Here is a 20,368-nt window from a genome sequence, read left to right as displayed (position 1 = left end):
TGAACTGCGGCTGTATTCGTTCCGGCTCCGCCCGCAGCCCGGCGCGTACAAAGCTGCAGTGTAGACACCACGGCTGCGCTGGCCACGGAGCCGGGAGCTCGGCCTGGGGAGGGAAGGGCGGGCGTGGCGACTCTAGCGACGCCTGGGGAGCCGGTCAACTCGGTCCACGTGCGGAGCCGGGCGGCGGGCGACGGGGGCGTGGCCGCGGGTTCCGGGCAGCCGGGGCTGGAGTCCCGCCCGCACCACCGTTCCAGCCGGTGCTCACCCACGCCCCTTCAGCCCGGCCGCAGACTGCGGGGCGGACGCGCATTTTTTTTTTTTTTTTTTGGTTAAACTTTGGCCACGTGAACTGCCCCCCATTCACTTTTGCGCCAATCACGAGGCGCGGACGGATCCCGAGAGGGGCCACGGCACGCCGCCGGCGGGCCGCTTCATAACGCGCGGTGCGTGACGTTGAGGGGCTCCTTTGCAATGGCGCGCTAAGTCGGAGGATGTGCAGCTGCAGTGGCAGCGCAGGGCACCGAGAGGGCAGGCGCAACGCGAGCCGAGCCGAGCCAGCCGGGGGACGCGAGCCGGAGGAGCCGCTGTCGCCTCGCGCCGGAGTCGCCGGCCGCGCGCGCGGGGCATGGTCCCCTCTTAAAGGCGCAGGCCGCGGCGGTGCGGGCGGGCGCGCGGAACAAAGCGCCGGCGCGGGGCCTGCGGGCGGCTCGGGAGCCGCGATGGGCGCGGCGGGCCCGCGGCGGCCTCGGTGCTGCCCGGGCCGGGCCTGGAGGCGCTAGGGCGGGCTGGCCTCCGCGGGCGGGGGCGGCGGACGGAGGACGCGTGGAGCCTGCGGCGGGGATAGCGGCCCGGCGGGCGGAGGGACGCGGGTATGGCCGCGCGCGGCCGGCGCGCCTGGCTCAGCATGCTGCTCGGGCTCGTGCTGGGCTTCGTGCTGGCCTCGCGGCTCGTCCTGCCCCGCGCCTCGGAGCTGAAGCGTGTGGGCCCGCGGCGGCGTCCCAGTCCCGAGGGATGCCGGCCAGGGCAGTCGGCGCCGCAGCCCGGCGGTGCGCGAGGCGATGCGCGCGGGGCGCAGCTCTGGCCACATAGCTCGGCCGCGGAGGGCGTCCCGCGTGACAGGAACTTTCTCTTCGTGGGAGTCATGACCGCCCAGAAATACCTGCAGACCCGCGCCGTGGCCGCCTACAGGTGAGCCCCTTTTTCCGTAGACACCATCTCCAGCATCCAGCATCCCAGCGGGCGGGGTGGGGGGCGGGCGGCCTGAGGGTTCCCGGGAGGCTTCCCCGGAGGAGGAGGAGGGCGGGAGCGACGCTCAAGGGCAAGACTTTGGGATTAGATGGACTAGGCTGGCTTCTCGGGGTGTGCCTCTCACCCGGATCCTCCTGCAAGACGCATAAGCTTTCTATGTCCAGGGCTTCTTTGTTAAAAGGAACGAGTCTCTTCTATAAGATGGTGGGGAAATTCAAAGCGTCGTACTTGGGATAGTGGAGGCAGAGGTTATAATTTGAGTCTCCAAGATAGGTACTTTGTCCTTGCAAAAGGAGAGCCCGCCTAAATTAACCTGGCTAGGACTCTTCCATGCCAGACTTTAGGAATTTTCGGTCACTCCTTTTTTTAGTGAGAGTGCCCACTCTGGTTTGTTAAGTAGAGAGAAAGAATCTTGAGGAAAAACAGCTTATGTGATAGATTCAGTCAATGCAAGAGACTACATTCTGATGTTCCCTGGCTCAGTTACAGAGGTGTACGCCTGTACATAAGGAACCGGGCTCTAGGAAACTAAATGAGTTGTAGAAGTAGCTGCGATCGCGTTCAGGATTAACAAAGGGATTAGCCAAAGTAGCCTTTAGAAAGGAGATGGTTTGGGAATGGAGGACGGTTAGAAATGCATTTGCATTGGAGCGAAACTGAAATAGAAGAGAATTGTAGACGAAAGCGAAGGGATTTGGTGGAAGTGTGTGTGTGTGTGTGTGTGTGTGTGTGTGTGTGTGTGTGTGTACACAGAAACCTTTACTGTACGGGTGAAGTCTGGAGTTCCTCCGGGCATGGAATCAGAGACAGTGAGTGGTTTCAGAGCACAGATGTTCTGGGGCCGAGCATTTTGAGCAGGGCTGCACTAGTCGCTGTGTGTTTTCAATTTAGAACCAGTACTTTAGTAAGTTTGGCTTTTAAGTCCGGTTTCTAGGCTGTTTTCAGGCAGCAGATGGTGAAAGGAAACGAGCATAGCTGGATCTCTCCGTTCTTTAAGCCAAGTGAGGGATTGAGGGAAAGGGGAGAAGGGCTGGAGAGTGACCAGAGACTGCCCTTGAATGGCTTGCCCACCCTTCCTGCTGCTGAAGTCAAGAGGCTGCATTCTGCCAAGAAAGGTTCTGGGTGCCAGGGAAGCTTAGAGTGCAGGTGGCTGCATGTGGGCTAACAAAATCGTTCAAGAACCAGCAGGTCCAAGTTCTGTCCCAGACGCTCTATGACTTAATATCGCCATCAGAAATCGAGGGCAGATGTGGTGGCACGGGCGTTTAATTTCAGCACTTTGGAGGCAGAGCAGGTGGATCTCTGTGAGTTCCAGGCCAGATGTGACTAACAGTGAGACCCTGCCTCAAAAATAAAAAACAAAAAATGAAAGGACACCCCCACCCCAGATAGCTTAGTAGGTAAAGGTGTTACTAAACCTCACAACCCGAGTTTGGTCCCTAGAACGATCCCACATGGTACAAGGAGAGAGCTGACTGCTGAACTGTCTTCTTGTCTTTCACAACTGTGCCATCAGGTACGTTTGCCCTCCAACACAACATATACACCATAGATAAATACATGTCCTTTCAGTAATAAAATTAAATTGAGGAAGAACCGACTAAATAGTTAGGTTTATGGTTTTGAAAGTTTAGTGACAGGTTACATGAAATCGAAACTCTGGAGACAATTACGAGAGTAGTTTGTTCACATAGATTATATGACTCCTAGCCCCGCCCCAATACATTTCATGCTTATGAAGTCAAGATATGCAAGTCATTAGGACCATCATTCCAGCAGTGCCCGGGAGATGTGTAGTGTACACTAGTCTGCTATTTTATGATTGGCCAAGATCTCCCAAAGCCTATCACGAAGTGCAGTGTATGTGGCCCTTTGGCCTCTTTTTTTTTTTTTTTTTTTTTTAAAGCATTGGGGAAGTAGAAATGCTTTCTGAGCCAGGCAGTGGTGGTGCACGCCTTTAATACCAGCAGTGGGGAGGCAGAGGCAGACAGATCTCTGAGTTTGAGGCCAGCCTGATCTCCAAAGCAAGGTCCAGGACATCCAGGGCTGTTACACAGAGAAAACCAAGAAAGAGAAATGCTTTCTGTTTGGTTTCTTCCTCTCACGAAGAAGGAATCGTTTCCAGGAAGGAAACACTATACCCAGCAGTCATTTCTTCCCTGCAGTGACTTACTCTGTGTTCTGAAGAAAGCAAAACACAGGAAGGGCTTCTTGCTGGTCAGGGTCCTTGCCTGTCAACCCTGTAGTTAGATTGGCTAGCCTTAGGGAACTTTCAGGGAAGGCCTGTTTTGGGAGGGAGGTTATTGGCTTGTAAGTTATTATTACAGTTGTACTGTTTTTTTGCAGCCTGGGTCAGAAAGTCCACACTGAGCCCTTAAAATGTAGCATCCATGTACAGTCCAGTGTGGAAATAGCTTGATTCTTGAACTTTGAGAGTTTGGAAGTGGGTGTGCTCAATGTGACCTTTCTCCTAAAAAGTAAATTTTGTTTTTCTGTGTAGTCCAGACTAAGTTAGCCTGGACCTTCCAGCCTCAGCCTCCTAGTGCTAGGAATTTGGGGCATGTGCCACCACACCTGGCTTATTCTTCATCATGTGAAAAACTCCCAGCATTCAAGAGTTGGAGCAGGCAGATTAGAAGTTCAAGGCCAGCCTGGCTACCTGAGAGTTTGCCTTTGAAAACCAAACAAAAGCTCCTTCAGATTGTTGTCCCCATTGTCCCCCTCCTTCGATTTAACAAAACTGTTCGTTGACTTATAGATGAAGGAGGTGCCAACTTCCAGTCAGAGGGCATTGTTGATATAAGAGAGTGAAAATGCCACAGTTTGTACTTTGGGACTAGTAACTAGCAACTTTTTCCTTCCGAGGACTGAGATCCAGGAGGGAGCTAAGAAGCCGTTGAAAAATCCAGGAAGGTGCGCTTGCCTGGACTGTAGCTGCTGCAGTGTATTGCTTTTGGCGGCGGAACAGCTCCATTTGTAGAGCTCTTACTTTGTAGACCTGCCGTACACTTAGAGTGAGGCTAGGCCCCACGGAGACGGCTGGGCACAACACCAGACACGGCAGTTTTGAAAGTAGGCAAACTGAAACTCAAAGTGTAGCAGATAGAGACCAGCTGGAGCCAACTTCCCTTGATCCCATGTAGCTGTTAGGCTCACAGGAGTGATCGTGACTCATTAAAACATTTAGGTGCACTTAGGTATGGTTCAGCCCTTTGTAAAGCAGATGGCCTGCATGGCCCTTGTGGATCCAAACCTGAGTCGGAGGGCACAGCAAGACAGATCTTTGTTCTGCTAGTTCTATTAAAAGGGCTCTACAAAGGGTTTGGGCTAGTGATGAACACAGTGGAGAAAATAGAACAGGGGCTGGGCGGGCTGGTGGCCTGTCTGTAGTAGGTGGCTTTAGAGAAAGGCGCGTTTATACCACTTGGGGTAGATAGTGAAAGACTGGTTGTGTGACCATTACTGATAAACATATGGCAAAGGGAAGAGTGGATGCTGAGGCAGAAGCCAGAAGGCCATAAAAGAAGGAACTGGGTCTGACTGTTCAGACTCATGGAATTGTATTGCAAGAGAATGGGAAAAACACTCGAAGCTTTGAGCAGAAAGGGAGATGGGTAGCTGAAATTCTGTAAATAAATATGGAAAATAATGCACGTAGGCTCCTCTGCAAAGCTCTTTGTCTGTTGTGTAGTTTACTCTAAACTATGATCCACATGTAGTTTGTTGTGCTTTCAACAGGTTGATTGGGTGTCTGGAGTTACTAACTGTAGTTCATGTTTTCTTCACTTTTTGTATTTTTTCTTAGTTTTTTTTTTTTTACATATAGAAGCTAAATGGTCCAATAATCAACCTGTCTTTCCTTTCTTTTATTGTCATTATTATTTTTAATGTATACGGGTATTTGTCTGCGTGTATAGCTGCATGCCATGTGTGTGCCTGGTTCTCAAGGGAGGCAGAAAAGATCCTTAGATCCCCTGAGACTGCAGTTATAGATGGTTGTGAGCTACCGTGTGGGTGCTGGGAATCAAATCGTGGTCCTCTGAAAGAGTACCTAGTGCTCTTACCTACTGAGCCATCTCTCCAGCCCCATTTTTATCATTGATTTGTTTTGTTTTGAGACTCACTTTGTAGTTCAGACTGGCCTTGAATTATTAGTCATTCTCCTGCCTTTCAACCTTCTGAGTGCTGATACTGCAAGCAAAAGTAAGTCCCTATTCCCTGCTCCTGATTTTAGATTTCCCTCAAGTTCAGGAAGTCAACCTTCAGCTCCTTTGAGTTTTCAAATGAGAGAGAGAGGGTCTTCCTATCTTGTCCAGGCTGGCCTTAAGGTTGCCTTAATTTCCACGTAGCTAAGATTGTCACCAGGCCAACTCCCAGAGGGTTTCTGTAAAGGAAACCTTTTGAAGGAAAAGATATCCCCAGCCACAAGGGGTGACTCAAAACTGCTTCCGCCCCAGCCTCCAAAGCATCTATCTGTGCTAATCCAGTTTAAAGTCTTTAAAATCTTGCTAAGTAGCTAAGGATAACTTTCAAGTTCTCCTGCCTCAGCCTCTTGAGTCCTGAGATCACAGGCATATTTGCTGGTATACCCTGCTCCCCCCGCCCCATCTGTTTTGATTTCTTTTTCTTTTCTATTTCTCAAGACAGGTTTCTATGTGCAACCTTAGCTATCCTAGAACTTGTTCTGTAGACCAGGCTGGCCTTGCACTCTCAGAGATCCTCCTGCCTCTGTTTCCTAAGTGCTGGGATTAATCCCATCTGTTCTTCATGCTTAGAGGGCTGAGCTTCAGCTGTGTGGAATAGCCTAGCCAATAAAGTGCTTGAAAGGCACAAGGACCTGAGTTATAGCCTGGGACCCAGGTACAAAACAAAGCAGGGCAGAGGACTGAATAGGATTTCTGGGGTTTACTGGACAGCCAACTTAGCCTAACTGGTAAGTTCCAGGCCAGTAAGAAACTGTTTTAGAAGCAGACGGCGTTCTTGAAGTTTCCCAGTTGCATGCAACACACGCACACACACACACACACACACACACACACACACACATACACACTGAAAAAACACTGAGCTAACCTAACATATCACAGTTATTTGGATCTTACTGACCCTGGGGTGGGAAACAATTGTTTCTTGGTGTCTTTTTTACCTTCCTCTGAAGATGTTGTTGGTTGTCTAGGAGTGATTGGCATTAGTGTGCAGACAAGTGTGGGAAGAAAAGGGAAAGGGAAGACACACTAGCTTTAGCTACAGGACTCTTACTCAAGATAACGTTGTCGGTTCATGACCCTTCCTAATGCTTGGGATCTAGGCAGACTGTTCTTATATCTCAGTAATTTACTTATTTCTTGAGCTCAGTAAACTATGTTTGGCTTGAAACAGCTCAGTTGGTCTCTTCCACACAGTTCTGTTTGGCAAATATTAATATGGAAAGTGTTTACATGCACAGTGCAAATAATCAGCTTCTAAATGTACTTTGGAGCACAACTGATTTCAAGGTGTGAATTCGCTGTAGTGAAACTGCTGAGAGATGTGGTCCTGCAGTGAGTGTAGTTCTAGCTATCGTGGTCTGAGGGTTTGTGTTGTCAGTGAAATATGCTAAGGTTTGCTGTGGTTGTCAGCAGAAACTGCTGTATGTTCTTGTTCCACTGGCAGGAGGCTTCAGTCCCCACAGCTCAGTCAAGATGGAGAAATGAAGAGTGCTGACTGGTAAGGGCTCACAAGGTACCCATAGGAGAGTGTGCAGAAAGGCTCACACTTTGTGCCAAAGGAAGGCTCAAGGTGCTTCTCACCCGTACTCCAGCCCTTTCTTCCCTTTTGAGCCTTGAAGAATGAATGAGGAGGAGTTTTGAGGCAGCGACAATAGCAGGTTTTCTAAGTCGCGAAGCAGCAGGGAATGTGATGGTGGGTGATGAGAAAGAATGGTTCCTTGGAGCTGGGCTGTGAGCGCTGGGCAGGAAAGTAATGGCAAGGATACCAGGCCAGGCTGAAAGAAGGCACCTGTGTGCTGTCTAATGCTGTAGTTAAGGGGAAGGCTTTTTATTGTAGACAGATGAGAGAGAGAGACAGAGAGAGAGAGACAGAGGGAGAGAGACAGAGAGACAGAGAGAGACAGAGACAGAGAGAGACACAGAGAGAGACAGAGGGAGAGAGAGAGACAGAGACAGAGAGACAGAGACAGAGAGACAGAGAGAGGAGAGAGTAGCGAGTAGCCAGAGGCATCTGGAAGAGTCCAGAGCAGAGTGAGAAAGAAGTAGACTGAGCTGGACCTGGCCAGGGTTTTCTGTGAGAGAGGGGAGAGTAGCAGAGGATAGAGAATAGAGAAAAGCGGGCCGGGGTCGGGGAGAGGGAAGCCTGTGAGCTGGAGGGAATTCGGGATGGGAAAGGAGGTGAGAAGGGTTCAGATGCCAGCCTGGACTTTGAAATGTGTAACCGGGACTTGTGGTGCTGAAGGAGGCTGGGCCAGCGTGAGCTGTGCTATGCGATGATCATCACAGGGAGCCACTTGTCCTTCTACCAGAATAAGGGAAATTGCTCCTTTTGGTAGAGGGAAACTTTTCTTTGTCTAGCTACTAGAGTATTTAGAGTACCTTTTAAAGTTTCGGGAATTGGAGTCCTTTGGACCTGACACGTGCCAGCCTCAGGAACTTGAGTTTTGTAAAGCCAACAGTGGTATTTCAGCATGAGAGTAGCTTGACAGGATCTGTGTTTGGGAGTTCAGCTGATGGTCCTGCTATTTGGAGGCTTTGTTGAGTTTGTTTCTGATGGTGATATCCACAGGTAAGTGTTCAGGATCTGGTACAGTAAACAAGTCCGCACTAGAGAATTTGAATCAAGTTTTTTGCCTTAGAGTTAAGCCCATTCACAATCTCAAGGAGTTTTATGTTGCCGACAAAGGCAGGCGGAAGTGGTAGAAGTGTGGGCAAGGCTGCCCTCCTTATCTGAGAAAACTGTTTCTTTGGTCTTTTCAGTGCTCCCGTCCCCACTGTGAAAGAACTGGTGATGACCAGGAAACAGGTGTGGGTGAGGAGGTGGAGTGGCCCTGAGAGGCCACAGAGTGGCCCCTGTTTGCTTGCTTGGCTCATGTTCATTAGCTGTCTGTCCTTACCGGCCCAGAGTTCCCTGTGGATAATGACACTTCAGAGTCCTCCATCCACTAAGAGTGAGTCTGGCTGTTGAGGAGCAGGCTGATTGCAGGTAGCGCCTCACAGCACCAGGACGCTGATTTACAAGGTGCTTTTATCATTCCTAACCTCTCTGATCATACTTTTCTAAGATCTGGAAACTTACATTTTGTTCATACATACTCCCCAGCAAAAACACTTATGTGGGGCTAATGAACCGTAGCTCAGGAAATCCATGAGCTTTGCGTTTACATCAGCAGCACAGTTGTTCAGAGGGCTGTGGACTCAGCTGGAGTCTTCAGGAGACTATGGTGCATTTACACTCTGCATTTGATTCTTAGGTGTCAAAAAAGGTGTGCTGTGTGGTGTGTCTCTTGGTGAGTGCCCTCGCTGTTGGTTGTGAACCTGGGCTCAGGACTGGCTCCTCTTAGCGCCCAATAGTTGGAAGTGCCTCTGGGTTGTCATCCAGACCATTGTTGAGGGCGGAAGTTGTAATCTACCCTGGCAGCAGCTCAACTGAGAAGCCCTTCCCCCATTAGGACAAGATTTCAGTATATAATAGTCAAACTGGTTACTTCCTGCCTCAACTTCCCAAGTGCTTGGGAGGAATACTCTTTTATACTTGCTTTCCCACTAAGTCTAAGTTTAAGGATCAGCAGTAAAGACTATAATTTAGCCTTTAAAGATAATTTTCCCACTGTTCTCTATTATATTTTTCACTTATTCCTGTAACACTTTGAAATTATTCATGTCTTGAGGACAGTGAGTCAGTTGGCTTAAAAAGAGGAAGCCATGTGCTTACAGAGATACTAAGGACATTAAAAGCAAAGTTCCTGGTACTGAGGGAGAAGCAGCTCTTGTCAGTTATCAAGGGTCTTCTGCCCTGGGGGGCAGCTGAATCTTCACAGGTCCCTGTGCTGGGACTGACAGTAGACAGCAGCATCTTCCTTCTGTACACTCTCTTAAGGACAAGTTAAGACTGTTGCCCCTCCAACTGAGATTCCCACGGAGATGCTTTCCTCTGCTTCGTGTAGTGGTCCCGGAGGAGGATTTTCTCCTAGCACTTAATGTCTGACATAGTTTTACACTTAGCCCTGAGCAATAGGACGGTTTTGTGACTTTTCGTTTTTTGCCTCCTAGACAGCTTGTAGCTGAAAGTGAGCCATGGTAATCATGCATGGGTGGCACTGTGGTCTCAGGTCTGAACGCAGGAGTTTGCTCCAGTTTGAGGGGCACCTCCTGGGAGCGAGTGCTCTAGCTGTCAGTTTACAGAGCCTCCTGCAGTCACCAAGATTTTGCCCTTGTGCTTTGCTCTGTGTTACCTCTTCTTCCCTCTCCTCAATGCTGTTCTCTTGCTCACTTTCCCCTCATGCATGCATTTTAGTTACTTGATCTTCAATCCTTTCTGTAGCAGAAAAGATTTATACATTTAATTCCTAGTGTCTATCAATTCTACAGGACATTCATCTTCCTCCTTAGACCCCAGCCACTTTAACAAGACCGAGAAGCAGTATCTGAGGTGATTCTATCCATTCAAACTTAGCACTCTGTAACCAGCAGGCAGCTGTGTAAGAGTGGGTTTGTGGATTAGAAAGTCTCCTCACTTTTTAAGTTTAGAAACTGTAAAAGGAGGAACTCGGTCTTATGCTACTTTTCTTTGATTTGCCTGTTAGATAGGTTCTTACAAAATAAACTGTTCTGTTTTTCTTTTTCTTTCTTTTTCGTTTTTTTCTTGTTAGCACAAAGCTTCCCCTGGGAAATTTTTTCTTGGTTCTAAATATACATACCTTTTGTAAAAGGTATAGAAAATAAAAAGAGAATGCTTTCTTTTCAAAATATCATTTTTTAACAATTTAAACATTTTTTTGAGATTGTAGCTATATCGTTTCCCCCTTCCTCCCTCTAAGCCTTTCATCTCTTTCAAATTCATAGCTTCTTTTTCTTTAAATTGTTGTTAGCATGTGTGTGTTTGTGTGTATGTATGTATTTCTAAATACATAACTACAACCTGCTCGGTCTGTGTAATGTTACTTGTGTGTGTGCGTGTGTTTTTAGGGCTTTTGGTATTGGATAACTAGTTGGTTTACACTTCCTGAGGAAGACAATTACTCCTGCTCTCAACATTTCTCAGTTGCCTGTAATGCTAGGCAGCCTTGTTGGTAAGGAAATTTTATTTTATGTGTGGGAGTGTTTTGCCTAAATGTATGCCTGTGTACCACATGTGTGTCTAGTGCCAAGGAAGCCAGAAGAGGGGCCAGTGTTCTTTACTGCTGAGCATCTTTCTAGCCCCCAATTAAATATTTTCTAGTTCGCCATTTAGAAACAACCACAGTGAATACTTTGGGGCCGAGTTGTACATTATTTTTGTGTGTTTAGTAAGCCAGGATATATAAGTATACTCTTCCCTACCTTCTTGATTTGTGTGTGTGTGTGTCAGGGGATAGAATCCAGGCCCTTACACTTGTAAGCACACACTCTATCACTTGCTGCATTCTTAGCCTGTGCGGCCTGCTTTGTAAACTTAGGCATATGTTACAGATGTTTACCCAGGACAGTGTCTATATTGTAGATGTAGTTTTTCTTACAATGATATTGACTAGAAGTGGAGGCGGATACACAGCCCTAACTCAACACAGGCATTCCTTGGCCAAGCCGCCAGCTGTCCAGCTGCATTTCTTAGTTGAGGTTTAATTTGGTACAGGGGATAGCATTTAGAAACTTGGGGAAATAGGAGATTTCCTTGGCACGCTCTCATTTCAGCTGTCTTATCTGGGCTGTAAAAAGAGTTGGGTTTCAGTCCGTTGAAAATTGAGCTTTCTGGCAGGGACCTTTGCAAATGTTCTGTCATTTCCATTGAGAGCTCCAGGCAACAAATGTGTTGATGGCCAAGTACACATTGCTTATGAGAATCTCAGAACCTGACTTATTTTGATCACAGGAGGGCAGACTTGCTTGTTCAGTAGCATTGCTTTCAATGTGGAATTATGAATGTGTTTTCCTCCCCCTCCCTCCGGATAGTGAATCAAGTTATGTTCCAGAATACACTCACTTTGTGGAACCCTAATTGAAAAGATCATAATTTCTTAAGATTGGAGGGTTTGCAAAGAATTCATGAGAAGATTTTCCTCAAACCACCCTTCAATTAGAATAGAAAAGACAACATGAGGCTTGCCCTGCCTTACCTAAAAAGGACTGGATAATAATTGGGTGGGGTGACTGAAAATGCAGAGGAGCTCTTAAGGAGGGGTTGAGGTTGGATTGTCTGTTTTTAAAATTAATTGCTTTCTCTTCTTGGACAAATTACACCATTTCAAGTCACAGTTGGGACATTAATTGCATCCGTGATGGCTGTGTTACCAGTACATTCTGCATGTATTCTGCCTGGGGCACTGGGAAACAGTGCCAGGCAGAAATGAATTTTGATCTTTAGTCTCATATCAAAGAACCTAGTGTCTTAACTAAAAACACTTAAAATTTACATTCTTATTAGAATTCTACCCTAAAACAGTGTCTGAAATTGGGAGTTACACAGTCCATGGCTTGAGGGATTCGGTTTTTAGCCAGATGTGTGAGATGCTCTTTCCTTACTGCCATCACTGCAGTGCAGTCTCAAGTCTCACACTCGTCCATGTTCAGCACACACTTTCCTGTCTCTCTTACTTCTTCCCCTGTCTTATTTTATTCGCGAGCCTCTGCCTTCTCTAGTAAGTCATACTGAGGCCGTGCTGAGAGTGCAGTGAGGACTCCTCAGCAGTGCACTCCAGAGCCCAGGCACGACCGAGTGCCTGTCTCTTTAGTAGGTGGCTGCTTTGAAGACACCTTAGCTGCCGCCTCTCCCCATAATACCCTCTTGCTCCAGAATTTTCCTGACTTCTGGGATTGGTTGCTCTAGTATTACTTTGAACCTGGTCTGTTTTAGTAGTCACATCAGTGCAGAGGCGCACAGCGTGCCGATAGCAATAGGCAGACGTCACGTGGCTTTCCTTCCTTGTCCTTTTACATTCCGTCCTAAGAGGTTGCACGTTATTTAGCTTTGAGTTACATTTCGTGAGCACCACAGTTATAGTGTATGTCAGCACATGGAACCTCTGTCTTTTCCCTCTGAATAATTGTTTTCTTGTTTGTGCTTTGAGTAAACTGATTTTCTTCTGTGCCAATTGTAGGAAGTATGGCTGGGCTGATGGACAGTTATGTGAAGCTCATCTGGAAGTGATTTTTGTCTTTGGCAAACACAACACACAGCATCTGTAAGCCACTTGCCGTATAGGAGGGGGCAGTTTTCATTCCATGTCTTCACTAATCTCTGTTATGTGCCAAGCATTGCAATTATTTACATTTTTAGAGTTACTGTGACCCAAAGAAAACAAGGAAGCCTGAGCATTAGTGTGTAAGGGGAACAGAACCAGGGCTCCTTGGCTTAAAAGGATCTGTACACTGGCTTCCTGTGGTTAGAGGAGAGCTGGGAGGTGGTTTCCCCTGCTCACGTGATCACATCACAAGAGTTCCTGTAGATTGTCATACATTCTGTGTGTTGTAGGCATGTGCGAAAGGACTTATCCTTTATAGGTAGGGGTGGCTTCTCCTTACATTAGCTGCTCATCTATTCTGTATTTACTTTACCATTTTGCCTTTTAAAATGGGATCTCACCATGCTGTCCAGGCTGATCTCAAACTCATTGTCTGAAGTGGTCCTGGTTACCTCTGCCTCCTGAGTAGGGACTATAGCCATGTGCTGCCATGAATAACGTTATATGGGTGTTTTTTTTTACAGATTTATTTTTATTTTATGTGTATATATGAGTCTCTACATGTATGTATATTTGTGTCATATGTGCTAGTGCTCTTGGAGGCTAGAAGAGGATCTCTTGGAACTGGAGTTATAAACAGTTGTAAGCTGCCGTATATGGGTGCTGGGACTCCAACCTGGTCCTCTGAAAGATAGCACACATTAACCACACCACTGAATGGTGCTGATAGTCGTGCAGCTCTGTGAGTGCTGAATACTATGAACTGTGTGTGCACTTAGAGGTGGCTAGGATGGTAACTCCTGTGCTGTGTTTGGCTATAGTCACGATCTGCTGAAAGGCGAGCATGTGATACTTCAAGTCTCCCAACTGTAGAGAAGTGTGAAAGTCTTGTCTGCCATGCCTCTAGCTCTTCTAATTCCAATTTCCCCACTTCTGTACTGCTTCCCCAGAGACGATGATGACTATTTTGAGGCAGAATTGCCCTAAGTAGCCCAGACTGACCTCCGGCCTGCTATCCTCCTGTCTCAATCTCTTGATCACTGGGAGTGCTACTCTACCTGGCCTAGAATATTTTTTAATGATACTTTTCTCCTAGTAATCTCCATTAAAAATTATGTAGGTTTAGTTGGTTCAAGTCATCTTTTCACTGTAGAAATACAATTATACTTTTTAAGTAAATTAAAATTTATGAAGAGCAATACCACTTGGAAGCTGGGGGAAGGGAACAGAGACAGCGAGACTGGGAATTCAGCTTCTAGCCTTGCACATCCTGAGCAAGCACTCTACCACTAGCCTGTATCTATAGTTCATGATTTTATTTCCTTCTCCCTGCCTCACATTCGACAGGGTCTCACTATGTAGCCCTGACTGGCTTGGAAATTAACTATGTTGATCAGGCTGACCTTGAACTTGCAGTGATTCACCTGTCTGCCTCTAGAGTGCCAAGATTAAAGGCCTACACCACCATGCAGGGCCTTGATTTTCTTAATAATAAATTTACTACAAATTGAATATCTCCAGTGTGGAAATCAAATGCTATGAAATATGAGACTTTGAAGTGTTCAATTCTACCAGTGGCAGGTTTCAGGGCATTTGGATATTTGGATTGGGGGTGTATGACTGGTGAAATCTATACATATATTTTGAAATGTGGAGTAACTCCAGATAAAGACTTTGCAGCCTGTGTTTTATTTGTTATCTATCATACGTTTTTTGGAAGTAGGCCATATAAATGAGTGGTTACAGCTGAATTACTGAAGTTCTCAGCCGTATACAAACAAGGGAAAGGACATTATGATTACCTTAAATTAATTCTTCATAATTGGATACTTTGTTTCCATTTCATTGATTACTGATCCTTCCTCTGTCTGGCCTGAAGCAGCTCCTTTTAAAACTCAGACCTACACCTCTGGCTTTTTTCCAGTCAAATCCACACCCGGAGATTTCATCCCTGTTCTTCTGTGGTGTTCACTTTGGAGCCTTCCAGGGCGTTCGTACCATGGAGGACCACTTACTGGTAGACCCTCCTTTAGCTCTGATGAGTTTTCCTCCATCTTCCCACACAGCAAACTCTGTTGTGCTCTGCACCCTGGGTCAGCCTTAGCATCCTGACTTACCTGCCTTAGGAAGCATTCTCTGTTCTGGCTCTCCTTTGTATGCTCCTTTCTTTCAAAACGTGTTTATGCTAATCGCTTACATACGTGTGCCCATCCTGACAGTGTCTGGTTGGTGGCTGCTCCGTGACTTACAGCTGTGTTCACCATCGCATCTGTCTTGGTCGGCACTCGAGGAGCTCACACACGTGTGCCCATCTGACAGTGTCTGGTTGGTGACTGCTGTGATTCGCAGCTGTGTTCACCATTGCATCTGTCTTGGTCAGCACTTGCGGAGCGTTGCAGCAGGATTTGTTGGCTGGGAAATTTGACTTTATTTTTGCATTTATTTTTTACATTTTGTTTACTTTGAGGGTGTATATGGGCGTGTGCATGCCATGGCACACATGTAGAGGTCAGAGGACAACTTGTCGGAATCAGTTCTCTCTTTCAGCCATGTGGGCTGTGGGGAGCAAACTCAGGTTGGTGATGAGACTTGGCAGCTTGTGCCTTTACTGCTTAGCTGTCCTTGTAGAGCCGAGCCGTTTGCTAGTAGAAAGTGATGAAATCTGGAAGTTGACCTGACAGCCTAGATTTTGCCTTGACAATTTGGTTTTCAGCTGTAATGAGAACTTAATTTTTTAAAACTTCCTCCTTCCTTTAGCTGTGGTTCTTCTGAAATGAACCTGGGCTTTGTAGTACTCAGTGGGGGCAAACAGACCTCAGTCACACAGGGATTCGGAATAAGCAGATAAGGTCATTTCTGAAAATAACTGTTCTCTAATCACTATTTATTTTAATTCCAGAACATGGTCCAAGACAATTCCTGGGAAAGTTGAGTTCTTCTCTAGCGAGGGCTCAGATACAACTATACCTATTCCGATAGTGCCCCTGCGGGGTGTGGATGACTCCTATCCGCCCCAGAAGAAGTCTTTCATGATGCTCAAGTACATGCATGACCACTACTTGGACAAATACGAATGGTTTATGAGAGCAGATGATGACGTTTACATCAAAGGAGATCGTCTGGAGAGTTTCCTGAGGAGTCTGAATAGCAGCGAGCCCCTCTTTCTCGGGCAGACGGGACTGGGCACCACAGAAGAGATGGGGAAGCTGGCCCTTGAGCCCGGAGAGAACTTCTGCATGGGAGGGCCTGGTGTGATTCTGAGCCGGGAGGTGCTTCGGAGAATGGCACCGCACATTGGCAAGTGTCTCCGGGAAATGTACACCACCCATGAGGACGTAGAGGTGGGAAGATGTGTTCGGAGGTTTGCAGGCGTGCAGTGTGTTTGGTCATACGAGGTAAGAGCAGAATTCTTTCTTTCTTTTCTCCCTTCCCTTCCCTTCCTTTTCTCCTTCTTTTCTTTCTTTCTTTCTTTCTTTCTTTCTTTCTTTCTTTCTTTCTTCTTCTTATTTGTTGTTGTTGTTTGCTTGTTTTTCAAGACCGGGTTTCTCTGTGTAGCTTTGGTTCCTGTCCTAGAACTAGCTCTTGTAAACCAGGCTGGCCTCAAAGTCACAAGAGATCTGCTTGCCTCTGCCTCCCGAGTGCTGGGATTAAAGTCATGCGCCACCACTGCCCAGCCAAGCAGAATTCTTTACATGGGAAAAAGAGTCAATTTTGCCTTTTGAGTTCTGAGTCAATCATAGGAAATTAGCAATACTAGCCTCTTTAGGGTTAAAGTTAGTATAAATTATTAGTATATGTTTTGGCCTTCATTTTTAATTTTTTTTGAATTCTTACTGCCCTGATTTCCCCTGGCTCTAAAGAGCATGCCTTCTTGTACTTCCTGGTGTTTTTTAAAATAAATAACGGTACTCATGGTTTGAAGAAACCTAGGATTTACTGATGGTCATAATAACGTTGTCCATGACACCCAGAGTCATCTGATTTCTGTTGATTCCACAAGACCTTCTCTAAGAGCATAGGATGCTTCCTTGTTTCTTGTTTCCCAAAGGCTTGCACTTTCATCTGGTCAAGATAACCTACATAGACTTATAAATGGTTAGTGATGAGAAACTGGCCAGGACCTTTGGCTTTGCATGTGGGAGCTAGGGTTGCAGCACAGCGATGTGGCATGTGCTTAGTGTCCCTGAGGACATTGCCAGTAGCAAAAAGAAATAAATGATTATTACAAACCTTGACTTTTTGTGTGCAAGCTTATGATACAGTCTTTCCTTTCATATTAGGCGGCATGCAATTCTCAGTTATTTTAACACATGAAATCTTTATGGGAGTCTTCTTGGCAGGTATTTTCTCTTTAATAAGGGGACGTGAGTTAATTTTTGGACTTTTCTGTTTTATACCTGTAGTTTCAAGATCTTCTAACAGCAGTGTGGTAGTTTGAATATGGGCCCCCATAAGTTCCTAGGGAATAATGGCACTGTTGAGAGGTGTGGCTTTTTTGAGTAGCTATGACTTTGTTGGAGGAAGTGTGGCATCATGGAGGCAGCCTTTGAGGTCTCCTATGCTCAAGCCATGGCCAGAGTTTCTGACCACTTCCTGTTGTCTGTGAGTCAAGGTGTAAGAACTCTCAGCTCCTTTTCTAGCTGCTCTGTTTCCCACCATGATGGTAATGAACTAAACTCTGAACTGTAAGAAGCCACCACAACTAATTGTGTTTCTTGTGAGAATTACCATGGTTATTGTGTCCTTTACAGCAGTAGAAACTAAGACATGCAGCATGACGTGAATTTGTTGTGTTCGGTTTGGTCAACTATTAGTAGTTATGAAGAGCAGAAAGAACTGCTAGGCCTTTTGCCCAGAACAAGAACATGCCCTCCATGCTTTGTATGTTTTAGAATGCTTTGTCTTGTTGACATTTTAGAGGACAAGCTTGCTTTTTGTTGTTTTGAGACAGGGTCTCCTTGGTAGCCCAGGCTGATTGATGGTGAGCCTGCTCTAAAGCTAAGACGCCTTGAACTGCTGCCTTCTGCCCACAGTGCGAGGATTACAGGTATAAGCCACCATGCCCAACTCTTTTGTGTAGGGGTTGAGGACAGGGTCTCACGGTGTCTTGTAGACTGTGCTTTGTCTTTTTGCTTTCACTGAACTATAGAATTTTTAAACCTGGCCAGTTGTGTTCTTAAATCTATCTAATTTAACATAACCTTTCTTTGGTGACTTGTCCTTTTTATTTTTTTTATTAATATGTGTGTGGGTGTTTGCCTTCATGTGTGTCTACGCTCCATGGGTATACATCATTCATGAAGGCTCGAAGAGAGAGTTGGATCCCTTGGAACTGAGGCTGACATGTGATTGCTGGCAGCTTACCCTGGGTCCTCTGGAAGAGCAAACAACCAATGCTCTTAATCATTAAGCCATCTCTCCAGCCCATCTTTTTAGCATTTTAAGGAATTGTTCCTTCTTTTATCCTGTGTTTTTCTGTGTGTAAAATTTTACCCTTTTACCTATAGTTCCTCGTTCTCATTTTAAGACATACATTATCTGGAACGTTTACCACTCGATTAGCCTGCCTGATACCTGCACCTTTCCCCATCACTAAGAGAGTCCATGTTCAATAGTCAGGCAAGATTCCTTAAACTTCCTGTAAGATAATTATGTTAAGCTTTGAATTTGGAAGGTACTTATTTTGCTTTATTGTAAGCCTAGCCAGAGGAGTAATTTTTTAAAGAAAATTTGCCTTGAAGTAGAAGTAATTCCTCCAGTAATAGCTGTGTAATTAAAATGACTCACGAACAGTTGTCAAGGCCAAAACTCAGATTTATTTCTGATTTTTTTTTTTGTTATTGCTGGTGTTTATTTACTGCCTTTTAAGCACTCGATTTTTAAATGATTTTAGTTTCACAGAGAAGTTAAAGTAAAGTAAGAACAGGTCTCGGGGCTTAAATGCTGGTTAAATCTGGTACCCTTCACATGGGATAGGCACGTCCCTCAAGTTACTGAGATGTACTGTTGAAGAGTTGGCAAAAGTTATTTGTTTTAGTTAAACATATATATAGACTATTATTGTCTTAAAAGAGGGAACACGAAGAAAGTTGACCATAGGAACATTTTTTGGTTAACATGTACCATTAGAGAAAATAGGAACTGTAAATATCCAGACAAACTAAACAAGTAACTTACAGGCACCCAGACCTTTTTGTTATTTTAATGGAAACTTAAGCGGGAAGCAAGGGGTCTGGATGAAGATGGTTCTAACAACCTTAAAGGTTTTATTGACTTTCACAGTTGGTGCTGTCACAGAGTTCACAGTTATAAGTACAGTTCCCTCCCCACGTCTGTACCACTGGGTCCCCTCCGTGAATTGGCCACCCCAGGGCATCTTTACAGAGATGACACATAGAAGCTGTTAAGTTTATGTTCCTTGTAATCAAAAACTTGTCTTGGGTGGCATAAACATACGGTCATGAAACAGTGAGAAATTAAGTATGACTCCTCATAAACTTTAAAAATAGTACAAGGAAAGACAAAAATCATTGATGGTCTTTATAGGAAGACATATCAGCAAGGAAGGTAGGATATATATGTATATTCTTTCCTTATTAATCTGGCTTTCTTTTTGTTTTTGTTTTTTCAAGACAGGGTTTCTCTGTAGCTTTGGAGCCTGTCCTGGAACTAGCTCTGGTAGACCAGGCTGGCCTGGAACTCACAGAGATCTGCCCACCTGTCTCCTGAGTGCTGGGGTTCAAGGCGCGCCACCATGCCCAGCTAAGATCTTTTCCTAGGGAGTCTAGCACATGTGCGCACAGAGGTCACTGTAAGAAAACAGCATCAGCAGTGAGTAGGAGTAGCATAAGGAGAAAGGGAAAAATGGAGAAAGTGAGACCAGCCATGGTTAGGAATGCATTCTGTGTAGTTTTAGTATATTAAATGTATTGAGACTTTATGATTCAACATATGGCCTATCTTGGAGAATGCAGCTTAGGGGCATATTTTTTATAATTACCATTTTCCTGGCAAATGGATGCTTTTAGCATGGTAAAGTCCCATCTTTGCCTTTGTTACAGTTTTACCTCTCTGTTCTGTCTTATTGAGCATCCCTTGTGTGTGACGTCTCTTTACCATGCTGCTCTTTTGAGAATCTCTGGCTCTCCACAGTGTGTGGTGTCTGTGTTCATCCTTGGAGTTTGAGATTCTTGGTTGAGTGGTGTGTTTCTTCTCGCTTTTGGGAATTTCTCAGCCATGTTTTTGTAATTGTTCCTTCTCTCCTTCCCCAGCTCCCTTCCGTGTCTTCTGTAACTCCCATGTGCATGTCCCTAGGGCTTAGGCTCTGTTAGTTTTTGTTCATTCTGTTTTCTTTTCCTCACACAGGGTAATCTGACCTGTCTTCAGGTTCACTGATGGCTCTTCTGCCTGTTCAAATCTGTTAGTTTTCGTTTCAGGTATTGTACTTTTCAACTCCAGAATTTGTTTGGGTCTTTAAAAAAGCAGTAATTTCTTATCTCTAATAGCATCTCCTCACAAACATCTGTGTATGGATTGTTCATTCCTATGTATTTGCATGTTAGAGGGAATTAGACATTTATTCTTAAGTGTGGTAATTGTGGAAATCAGTTTGTCCCTCACTCAGAATGCCAGTGCTGTTTGGTGACTTTTCAAAGCTAATCTTGTAACAGTTGCTGTGTTTGATGAGCCACACCTGGTTTGTTCAGGCCTCAGCTAGAGCTGCTCAGGGCTCTGGAACCAGAAAGCCTTGTA

General features: G+C 45.7%; 1 protein-coding gene across 1 annotated transcript in view; it reads left to right on the top strand.

The window, feature by feature from the left end:
- The first annotated feature begins 432 nt into the window (after positions 1 to 432).
- The window catches only part of Chsy1 (chondroitin sulfate synthase 1), a 56,016-nt gene continuing 36,080 nt past the window's right edge, over positions 433 to 20,368 (top strand). The window contains exons 1-2 of the mRNA XM_057756555.1: positions 433 to 1,188; positions 15,516 to 16,011. Coding sequence (XP_057612538.1) covers positions 872 to 1,188; positions 15,516 to 16,011 — 813 coding nt within the window. The 5' untranslated portion in view covers positions 433 to 871. The remainder of the gene's footprint in view (positions 1,189 to 15,515; positions 16,012 to 20,368) is intronic.

This window comes from Chionomys nivalis, chromosome 23, assembly GCF_950005125.1.
Source record: "Chionomys nivalis chromosome 23, mChiNiv1.1, whole genome shotgun sequence".
NCBI lineage: Eukaryota > Metazoa > Chordata > Mammalia > Rodentia > Cricetidae > Chionomys > Chionomys nivalis.
This window is presented reverse-complemented; position numbering and strand designations above follow the sequence as displayed.